Source organism: Notolepis coatsorum (assembly GCF_963971535.1).
Source record: "Notolepis coatsorum genome assembly, chromosome: 10".
Lineage (NCBI taxonomy): Eukaryota > Metazoa > Chordata > Actinopteri > Aulopiformes > Paralepididae > Notolepis > Notolepis coatsorum.
In genome coordinates, this window is record NC_140174.1 from 56,540,942 (window position 1) to 56,553,120 (window position 12,179).

Here is a 12,179-nt window from a genome sequence, read left to right on the forward strand (position 1 = left end):
TGGTGGCGCTATAGGGGCGTTACATCATCATGCAGCAAATGGCAGACGGGACGTTTGCAGGAGATCTTGAGAGACACAAATCACATATTTGTATTTGTGAATAATACAAGCTGCAATGTTAGGCTATTTATACAAATCTTAGCAAAAGTATAGCAATTGTTTATGTCTTTTGATCCCGCATCGTGAATTTATCATTCTGTATTAAATAGCAAAAGCCAATCATTAATTAGGCGTATATGCTATGTTTAAGAGACAATGCAGCAGCAAAGTGGACATTTTCAGAAAATAAATTGTATTAAAATAATAGTCGTTTTATGGGCATTTACCACCATCGTATAGACCTCTCGTTTGAAAAAGAAATGGTATGCCTTCCAAATATATCTAATTGTCCTATTTAGGACTACACCTTGCAGTGTCCCTTAAAAAGCCGAAGGCTAAAGCACAGCTTATTGTGTCTTGTAGCTTGTAGGCCTCCATCACATTGCACTAGATTAGAGTCTCGAGGATGACAGTGGGAAAAATCCTTTGAGCCAAGGCTTCAGCTTCCAGATGCATCTGTATCCACTATAGTGGTAGTCATATCGTCTACTGACCTAGCGATGATCCCGTCATCATGAATTATGCATGAGATCCGGGTACAGATTACCCCTATCAATATGCAATACTCATTACACTGGTTAAATTGCAACTTAATGAATATGTGAAAATGTCTGGACCCTATATAGGCTATAGCCCAGCATTGGTTTTGTGCAGAAAGTGCAGAAAGAAATGAGTTGTCAAGACTTTCAAAATAGTGCAAACGTGTATTTTTGAGTAGGCTCGTTTTTATTATTATTATTATTATTATTATTATTATTATTATTATTATTATTATTATTATTATTATTATTATTATTATTATTATTATTATTATTATTATTATTATTATTATTATTATTATTATTAATTTATTTTATTTTATTGATAATGCAGATTAAGTTTTTATTGGCTACGGATACACTAGCGACTAGCCCATAGCTGTATTAATTTAAATTCACTGAGGCCCGAGTGCAAGTTGTCCGAGATTTCACCTCTGACCGCTCAGTGACTTGATGGGTTCAGGACAAGAGCGCCTTGCTCAAGTTCGTTCAGTGATAGCCCCATAAAGGCTCCCTTTTCCTACTATATATTACATTTCATTTCGGATATAAAACACTTTAAATGTCCTTTATTATAAGGCGAGAAACATATTGCGCGAGGGGCTCATATTTCAGATTAATACAAACCGTGAAGCCATGTTTAAAGTTGACATAGTTGTATCGCTTTTATAGAAAATCATAAAAACTTTAAAATAATAATCCTTCCTCGCATCTTATATTGGTGAGTGTTTCTGTCTGGAATTTGGAATTGTGGGCTAAATGTAAATGAAAGACACTGGAAACTATAATGTCAGCAAGCCCATAAGTAAATATTTTGAGTGTAGAGAATTTTAGATGCATGGTGAAGGGTATTTTTTGTAGAAACAATTAGTCCAACAGTTTCCAACAGAGGTCCACAGTGCGAGGTGTCTGTAACTGGACAACACTTCCCAGTCCACCCTTCCGAATCCCATCGATGCAGTTAAGCCGTCACTTTCATTCAAGGTTGTGAATTATATAGTACATTGTCTACTCCCCAAAACCATAAAACCAACTTTATGGACCTCACGTGACTTTTCAGAGTCTGCAATATAGGCCTATACAATCTTTGGTAAGGAGGATTTTTTACCAAGTTCGTGCCCATGCCTATACCTGTAAGCCACTGTTTTGGATTTTATCAGCAGACTATTCCTAACAAGCCAACACGCGTCTTGTGCCATATAAGAGGTCAAAAGAGGTAAGTTTAAACGTTAAATCTTTCTCTCTTTCTTTTCCTGTGGAAATGGTGGCCTAAAAGAACCCCAGATGGCATTAAATAATTTGGCTTGCCATTATATTCAACATATGACACTAAAACTCTTCTTTGGGCTAATCATTAACAAATCTGAACCGCAGGCCAATCAGACCTTAACTTAGGCTATATATTTTAAGTTCCTGCCGCCAAGTATAGGCTATACATAGATGTCGTTCCCATAGCCTGCAACTTTGACCCACTTTTGTTTCCAGTAATGCTAATCGAGAAGAGTCTTATGAATACATTCAAAGTAATTGAGAGAAACTTTATTTCAAGCGCTATGAGTTCACTTACAAATACAAAAAGCTTATTGGCAAAAATGCTTACATCACTGTTGTCTATATCCACAGAATAACCCTTTGCACTAAAAAATTATCACATTGACAGGTTGAATACATTTACATTGCTCATAATTAGTTCTAAACAATAGATGCACAAAAATGTTATCTATAGCTACACATTGGCTTGTTTATGAAAATTATGGTCTGGCCACAAGATTAACCATTAAAATAGCATTAAAACGTACACTAAAGCGCTTTGAATGGCCCCATCATACACTAGGTTTACATTCAATGAAGAGCAGCATATGGTTTGAAAACTTTTAAACTGTACACTGAATTTACTCCTGATAGACCGTCAAGAAGTCACACATTAAAGAGCTCAAAGTGAAACATGGCAACCTTCAAACAGAGCAAAGATCATGACATTAATACCCCCAATAATATTTACATCTCTTATTATTTTCAAATAATGATAACTAAGCTATCATAATACAACGACAGTAAACTAAAATTGTGTTTTTCTTTTAAGACCACAGAATACTTTTTTTTTCTCCGTCTATCACAATAACATGCTGAAAGGTGCTGCGCTTTCAATGGGTTTTACAGTACTCATGGATTTTTCTCAACGCCCATCTCTTTCCCCAAGTTATTCCGAAACTCAGTTGTGGAAGGCGCTTCCTCCCGTCACGAGACTCATGCTTTTCAACTTATTGTCCTTCTTCCATTTCATCCTGCGATTCTGGAACCAGATTTTGATCTGCCGTTCCGAGAGACACAGCGTGTGGGCTATCTCTATCCTCCGCCGTCTAGTTAGGTACCTATTGAAGTGAAATTCTTTCTCCAGCTCTAGCGTCTGGTAGCGGGTGTACGCAGTCCGGGCCCTTTTCCCATCAGGTCCAGTCATATCTAAATTTCATAGAAAATCCAAGAATTAGCAACGGCCATCACTGAACAATCACAGTGGAAATTATACTGCTGTACTTTTAGGCGACACAAGGATGAAGACTATATGGTCATATAGGGGGTCATTGTGAAATGCGCTTAAGGGGTAACATGCACGATCCAACACATTCGCGCGCGCGCACACACACACAGACACACACACACACACACACACACACACACACACACACAAACACACGTACACACATTCGATGCATGCCTTTTAGTAACCAAAATCTACTATATCCGATACCAATTGCAACATTTTAATGCAACATTCCAACAACTCGTTTCCCATCTTTTGGCAGGCTATTCTATTAGCTGCACCAAAGATCCCACAAAATATCTGCCACATAAAGACTTTACAAATATTGCCTTTCCTCTCGTCCTCACTGACCTGCACGGGCTACTCATGCATTACTTGACAGATTTATGACACTTTTCGCCAATTTGTGTCACCAATCGCAAGCATGACACTCTAAAACACAATAGGATAATTATATATACCATGGCTTATGTGCAGTTTCCGCATCCAAGGGAATATCTGTGGCGTTTGGCAATCATTTGTTGTTGGAGTGGAAGAGGTGGCGTTGGATTCCTGGTGTTGCTGCGCTCGAGGTGCCGCGCTGGAACTGCTGGTGTGTGCACCTTCCTCGGTCTCGGAAGCAACGCTGGTGTCCTCTATCTCCGTGAAGTGAGAGCTGTTGCCTTTGTTGAGATTGTTGCTGCTCGAGGTCGTGCTCCGGTCAGACCGGGGAGAGGGGCTTTTTAGTTCCAAAGGCTCGTGGCTGGCCGTGGCGCACGGCACTGAATCTGGAGAAGCGAGCGAGCAGTTGGGCTGTCTGTACCGAGCATCGGGCCCGAAACCACGGGCTTCATCTCCAACCGCCCCGAAGTGGCTGCTGGTGTTGGTGCGGTTTACGGTCAGGTCCATGCCATTGTAGTTGTAGCCGAAAGACCCGGAGTGCATGGTGCCAGGGTCCCTGAACGAACCGTTCACAGCGCCGTTAGTCCCATAATTTAGTAACTGATAGTCGGAGCCATTTGGATAGCGCCCTGAGAACGAGTTTACAAAGTAAGAGCTCATTTGCTTGGTTTTAAAGCCTCGATTTGTAGATCTTTGTCGCTATAATCCTGTGCTTGCACGATTTATGATGCAATCATGAATTATAGCAATGAAGCCCTACTGTACTTTGCCAGGTATGCGGCCAAATATGGGAGAGCGTTCAGGAATCACGTGCCTTTGTTGACCAGTCGTAAATTCTCACTGATGACTTCAAGAGGTAATTCATGCTCTATGGTTACAAATGATGACGAAATGATGGTCGTTAGGCTCTAGTCAATGGTGCCTCCCCATTGCGCCCTGTGATCCATATAGGTAGAGAGCGCCATCTTCTGGCCTATCGGGGTAGCTTCCCGTGCGAGGATGGTCTCTGAGGCCTATCTCCATTTATCATTTATGTAACACAGAGATAATGTAGGCCACAAAGGGATCAGGTAACTCATAGTGAAACTGCCACTAAACTGTTTAACTGTGCAGTATATCAGATGGCACTTTTTTTGCATATTGAACAGAATAGAAACATCGTATATTAATCGAGGAGTTAGTGGTAATAATAATAATAATAATAATAATAATAATAATAATAATAATAATAATAATAATAATAATAATACAAAGCTTTTTGTTTACGGTACCAATAACACAGACAAAAAACGGATTTCCCAATATATTTACACAAAAGCCTTTATTTGTATGTACAATCAACTAAACAAAATATTGCACACGATATCCATGTGCATTGAACACAGGCGAACAACAATAAATAACACATAAGACCTCTATACAAAATATTTTTTAAAGACACAAATGTAAACAACAAGCCATAGCCTATAACAGCTAACCTACAACACACAATGTACAGTGTATCGGCCAAAGCCATTTCAGGTGTACGATTTCATCATGTAGAATTTTTAGAGCTAAACATTTAAATGATGATGTAACAACAGTATAGCGTTGAGAGCTATGCAGTTTCTAGAATTCCAAGGTAGAATTCCGAGAATATATATATATATATATATATATATATATATATATATATATATATATATATATATATATATATATATATATATATATATTTATTTATTTATTTATTAAAAAAAACTGAAAGGGTTAATGTTAAGGGAAAACAACGTACTATAGGCATATGATGATGAGGTAACGACATTGTCCAAAACTAATAAAATATTTACATTTGGCAGATTGCATATAGTCCCATAAACGCACGAGCACAATAACTAACAAAATGAGGACCTGTTTTAACCTACAGACATTATCGTGCATATATTAAATTAGGTCTATTATTTACTCTACAAATCTCATATGATATCTATGCAGCACCTGCACTTATCTACAACGAAATTATACAGCATCTTCACATTTCTGAACGTGTTGGATATAGGCTATAATGTTTTTAATGCACAATATGCCATGAGTCCTTTAGCTCGTCTTCTTTTCCGTCTCTTCTTCTTCTTCGCTTGGTTTTGAAGGGTTGAGTAGTTTGTTTTCTTTCTTCCATTTCATTCTACGGTTCTGAAACCAGATCTTGATCTGACGTTCCGTGAGACACAGCGCGTGCGAAATCTCAATCCGGCGACGCCTAGTGAGATACCTATTGAAGTGGAATTCTTTCTCGAGCTCGAGGGTCTGGTACCGGGTGTAGGTCTGTCGGCCCCTGCGTCCACTGTTGCCAAACGTACCTGCAAAAGAAAGGTCAATCAAAAGTCAGCCAGGCTTCAATAAAGAAAACCATGGGATGTCATGTAATACTTTTCTAGATGAGGCCTTTCTGATATATGTATGCCTAATGTATATAAATACTTTCAGATAAATGACCTAATCTTAAAAATATAGCGTATTACAGTGATCCGATATGATTTAGGCTTATGCACAGCTACAGGCCTCCCCCCTCTGTGTGTGTGTGTGTGTGTGTGTGTGTGTGTGTGTGTGTGTGTGTGTGTGTGTGTGTGTGTGTGTGTGTGTGTGTGTGTGTGTGTGTGTGTGTGTGCGTGTGTGGTGTGTCTGTGTGTGTGTGTGTGTGTGCGTGCGTGTGTGTGTGTGTTTATGTGGCCAAAGTCCCGGGGCATATGAAGACGTTCTAATACTGCTATGAGACACGCTCATCATTAATAACCTTAAACACCCGTATGGTTGATGTCAACGTTTAATAGGCGAACATTAACCGCTTTTGTTAATGTTGCTGTGCCCTTTGAGATGCTTTGCCAAGTTGATAAAATATTGTAAGTCAAGCTTTCCACTATACGTCCAGGCAAGTAGGCAACATAACTCAGGATGCTTGCTCACCTCACCGCATCACGACACTGCACACATGTAGTCCAGACAACGTGACATAAGATGCGCCCAAATAAATATAGAATCACATTAAAAGATAAGAACGTGCACTTTCACTCACCGGCGGAACAAGCGTTCATCCTTTGCATCCATGGATAAATCAGAGACGAAGACTTGTCGTCAATGCTACTGCTCATGTTTACATTCTGCTCCGGGCACTCCGTCTTGCGCTGGTGGTCCTGAGTTACGAAAAGCGGCTGCTCCTCTCGGCTCGTGAAAGCGCACGAGCCCTCGCTGTCCTTGTAGAAAGTGCCCAATGTGTTGTAGTCGCACGGCGCACTGCCGTTGGCTCGACCGTAGATAGCAGCGGCAGCAGCGGCACTCGTTTGCTGGTAATATGATGCCGGATAAACCTTTTCTTGCATGTTGGCTGCTCCATATGTGGCAGCATTGGAATAGTGTCTTAAAGGATCCGTGTATCCCGAGGAATATAAAGGTATCTGACCCAGGAGAGAGTCCTGTCCTCCGGGCAGAGAAACAGGAAAAGTTGAGTTAACAAAATAGGAACTCATTGGATGGACAACGGGTATACTCCGGAGGAATATGATTTGTTGTCTTTTATAGTCCAAGTGGTTTTGCCATTACTTTATCGGAGATTTGGTTTTTGCTGAAGGGGGTTGCGAGGTGCCACTGAATACAGAGGGGAACTGTACCATCTGATCAGCGTCTGGCCAATCATGGGCTTCTGTGGTTGCACTATTGCACCCATGGGGGGCTCTTGTTGCGCACGGGGTCCCCAGCGACTCGAAATGAAGCGCTCGAGCTTGTCGGTCTTTTCAAACACAATGAGATGCTCGGACTCATACAGAATGAAAACATTCTTTATACAATTCCATATGAAATCGCAAATAATTTTCGTTGAGCGTAAGTGTTACCAAATGTTACAAGTTGCAAAAAGAATGGCAGAAGTCCCCTCCATAACGTATACGCACAAATTAAGTGTTTCATTAGCAAATGGAAAACATCGCGCAATATGTTTCACTTTACGCACAAATTACGCACGACGATCTGTAAGGGAATAGCGTCTCTCTCTCTCTCTCTCTCTCTCTCTCTCTCTCTCTCTCTCTCTCTCTCTCTCTCTCTCTCTCTCTCTCTCTATCTTCCTCTATCTTCCTCTCTCTCGCTCTCCCTCTGTCTCTCTCTTTTTCTGTCTCTCTCTCCTATATCTCTCTCCCTCTCTCTCCCTGCCCCCTCTCTCTCCCCCCCCCCCCCCCCCTCTCTCTCTCTCTCTCTCTCTCTCTCTCTCTCTCTCTCTCTCTCTCTCTCTCTCTCTCTCTCTCTCTGTCCCCCTATTCCATCTCTTTCTCCAGGTGTGTGGTCATTCTTACCTGTATTGTAAGCACATTGTATTTTCGGCCTGCTGCTATCCACAAAATATTAAAATTTTACAATCAGGAAGTTGCTATAGCAGAAATGAAAGGTTTCGTCCAACCTTTGCTAAAACATTTATGTACTCATTGACGTGTGTCCTGTGTTGCTTGTGATCTCCCCTTAAAAACTATAGAGCAAGATGAAGAGAGAGACTGGGCAGGGGGAGAGCACGCACACCTTCCAAGATCATGCAAGACATGCGGACTAAACCAGTCAGTGGCGAAATGGACACTGGTTTCATATTTCCACATATTAAAAATCTCTTGTGAGTAAAACAGGGTAATTTGAACCTATTTGAACACGGTAAGCTATATTTGTTTGGATACTGGCCTGCTCATGCATTATTGGAATATAGTATTTATATAATGAATGTATACTCAAATTATTATTATTGTTATTATTATTATTATCATCATAATCATTATTGTTGTTGTGTTTGTTATATTATTATTATTATTATTATTATTATTATTATTATTATTATTATTATTATTATTATTATTATTATTATTATTATTATTATTATTATATTTATTATTATTATTATTATTATTATTGTAAAATAGATCAAGCACGTGTGCCTCTGCATTCTGCATGGGGTTAGGCCTAACTGGTTACTGATATGATATTGCAGGCTTGTTGCACGCAAACATAGTTTGTAAGGCTGTAGGGTAAATGAAAAACGTATAACATGAATACGTTATTTGATATTTTAGTCATGGTTTATTTAGTCAGATCGGATCTTGACTAAATAGAATTTCAGACAACCCAAAGCTCAATACTTGACTCCTAATGAGCTAATATTATGAATAATGCCCTTTTACTCAAATGTTAGGTGACAATACAATGTTAAGATGCTAAATGGTACAAATCACGAATTTGTGAGCAGTTGAATGCAAAACAACACAAACATTAGGTTTTCAGTCACCTTGTTATCCATTCGAAAACTGGATCAGTTTAAAACAAGAAATCATCTCGCTTTTCCTTTAATGGTCTCTTGGAATTCTATAGTACATAGCTTTTGTAGTTATTGTGACATCTCCATTCGAATGTTCAGTTCTAAAGATTCATGGCATTATGAGATCGCACATGCACCTGAAAGGGTTAAGTAGCCCATCCAGTCCTATAACAAACTCCTTTCAACTTGGTATCTATGAATCACATCCATCTCCAAAAAAAAACATTTGGTTCATATAAGCTAAATCATAATGTGTAGCTCTCTCGGCATGACTGCATGGTTTCGTTAGATCTATAATTGGTGAAGTGCAATAAAATAGGCCCGCTTGCTATATGGACTATAGAATGGATGGAGGTGTATTCAACAGAAAATGACAAAACGGCCATAGTAGGCCTACAAATAAAACAAAAAAATTGGTATTATGTCATTATTTCGTTTGAATACAATAAAACATATGAAAACAGAAAATGAACGATATCATGCAGCATCACAATCCTTTGGAAATAGGTTGAAGCAGCTGATGAGGCGTTTTCCTTTTGTGCCATTGCCGTATAGGCTACTGTTTACCATTTTTACCATTTTGTAAATATAAATACATTAATAGATACAAAATTAATAAACAAACACAGAGAGAGGAGAAAATCCAAGTCTTTCTTTGACCGGATCCAAACGTTGATAAATATATTAGCCTTATATGCCATGGCGTATTGGCAGCGTAGGCCCTCATCACCACCACCACCATCAACATCATCATCATCATAGTCAAGCTTGCATGGCCTTATATTGTAGTCATTTTAGATGATCATTCAGCCAGTCCTCTAGGCCTCGATACAACGTCATAACGTGAAATGTCAATTTTCTTCATTTTTTTGCCCATAATGTAGGCCTCTATTTGGGTTTATGAAAGCTAATATGGCGGCGCCTCAGCAGCCCAGTATGCATATAGTCGCATAGCCTGTTATAACCGTTTTAGAATGGCCCGAATAGCACCTGATGCCATTTTCTTATATTACTCTTGCTCTCTCGAGGAATTTCTTTTTGTTATTTTCAGATGATAAACAATACACACAGTATTTAGCTCCAACACCACGACTGGGCCGTGTTGGTCGTTGTTGGCAACGATTAGAAACATGGTGCTCTTACCTTTGTTGATAATCCATCATTTCGAGTGGGGATGCCATTCTGAAGTAAGTCCTCTCGCTTCTTTGCTTTTCCCTGTCACGTTTTCCTGTAGGCGATTGTTAAACACCATGACCATATACTAAGTGATGTTTGTAAAGCAATTCCAACGTCCTGGAGTATATTGATTCTTCATTTTCACGAGCATAGCTGAGACTAGCCACATTAGCATGGCGTAGGAATGAAAGATTGCGCAGTGGCTCGCACTGCTCAGGTTGGAACCTTACGCACGTAACTGACCCTCTCTCCATTACATAACGCACCCGTATTGCATAAACAAAGACCCATAACCTTGTTACCAGTGTTAACTGAGTGAGCAGTTGAAAACAGCAGCTGCAATATAACCTCATGGGAAACAAGTTCCCATGTCTAATGTCCACATGACCAACCTCAACCAATCCTTGAGCCTAGCAAGTCGTAAAGTTCCATCGCAAAGTTGTAAATTTTCATAAACAGCACCCGTTTTGGTCCTTTCAAGAATTCTCTGCGTGTAGGACACGTTTTTCAAATCGCCATTTTTTTTGCTTTGTTTTATTTTCGTTTTCGGTTGATGCCTGGATTTAAAATTTAAATAAAGATTGTGCAAAATACAAGCTGATCAAGGAAACAAAAGGAGGAGCTTCATTTTGAGGTTCTTATATTGCGCGAGCGCTTTGGTTCGTAAATATACATTTGGTTCAAATAGGCTAGTTTGATCCAAATTAATATTATGAATGAATGAATATGTTCGATACAGGCTATTGTATACGGTTATAATCAGAGCAAGGTCTATGCGACAAGGCGTCTGTAAGCCCATGTCTTTTGTATACATGAAGGAAAACAATATATATATATCATTATTTGGATATGTAGCCTATATAGTTTTTTCGAGTGCCGGGCCATCTTCCTTTTGAATATGATTGTGTGAGTTCATAGACCCAGTGGTCTTTCAGTTTTCAAAAACAGGTGAGGTGGATTTTCTCTATTTCCAAGTGATTATGTTCAACTTTAGGTTAATAGACCCCGTGCATATATAGCCCAAGACTGTCTGCCTGCATGTCTGAAAATGACACGTGTTTCAATCAGTGCAGATCAAGTTGGCATTGCCCATATACTGGTATAGCCCAGGCCTTGGTGAGAGTTGGAAATTGTGTTATAGGCCGATTATGTTATATGAAAAGTGGTTGGGTGTATACAGAAGCCTGATGTTGTCTATTTTTTCTGTCAACACTTTGTTAGTTAGGCCTGTTGGCCCTCGCCCCAATGAGGTGGTGAACATTTAGCCTATAACCATAATAATTTAACAGCAACAAATTAAAAGCGTTGAAAAACAATCTAATTACATATTCAGTTAGAAAAAAATAAGCTGTTGTTTTTCAGTTTGATGTACGTTACATTTCGTTTCAATTGAGGAGTATTTCCGACATTTATGGACGCAATAAAAACATAAATACCTCAGTTTACTGGTTAATCTGAGGCCTATAACACCTATACTGCTCCACCAAAGCGAATGTGTTCAAACCTAACACTTTGCTCATCTATGGCTGTAACTGTGGAAAACATTGTTATTATATGATAAAAAGGTGGCATATACAATGTGTTAAAATTCTATAGTAGGCCTATAGTAGATCACAACGAATTAAAGCCCCAAGGGTTTTGCAAATGCACCCATAAGAACGAAAATAATATAAAAAGGCGACGTTATATTATTTTAGAGCCTCGTGAGTGATTTTGTATAACCAATTCCCTTACTGTGTTGCAATGGGCTGTCATTTTTAGTGAAACTATTCTTTCATTATATATTAGCCATATGAAATAGACTAGTATTATAGGCAAATTATACTATTAATATTGGGCTAATAGCTAATAGCGAGATTACTGCCTATATACTTTTTTAATGCGAAATACTACCCAGCATTGACTATAGGCCATAGCTATACCTACAAATAAATATAGCCTTGAAATAACGATAACAGCAACATTCTTTCTACTATTTATGTTGGAAATATTGTAAATCTATGTGTTCATTGATTCCATATAGTATGTGTGCCGGTGGCATAACATAATCCACCAATTAAATTTACTCTAGGATATTTTTAAAATCCTTGGTTTCCTTGATTATTAATTAATTTTTATAGCCTTC

The 12,179-nt window shown here is 38.9% G+C and overlaps 2 protein-coding genes across 2 annotated transcripts; both read right to left on the reverse strand.

Annotated features, from left to right (window-relative positions):
* Nucleotides 1–2,850: 2,850 nt before the first annotated feature.
* Nucleotides 2,851–4,265, reverse strand: hoxb5b (homeobox B5b; the record flags this gene model as incomplete). Its single annotated transcript, XM_084322685.1, has 2 exons — nt 3,642–4,265; nt 2,851–3,098 (listed from the first exon to the last, which is right to left on the reverse strand). The coding sequence occupies exons 1-2, from the start codon at nt 4,219–4,221 to the stop codon at nt 2,851–2,853; spliced, it is 828 nt and encodes a 275-aa protein (XP_084178811.1). The 5' UTR covers nt 4,222–4,265.
* Nucleotides 4,266–5,637: 1,372 nt separating this feature from the next.
* Nucleotides 5,638–7,061, reverse strand: hoxb6b (homeobox B6b; the record flags this gene model as incomplete). Its single annotated transcript, XM_084323338.1, has 2 exons — nt 5,638–5,897; nt 6,611–7,061. 2 exons carry the CDS (start codon nt 7,059–7,061, stop codon nt 5,638–5,640), a joined length of 711 nt encoding a protein of 236 aa, XP_084179464.1.
* Between the last annotated feature and the right edge of the window lie 5,118 nt (nt 7,062–12,179).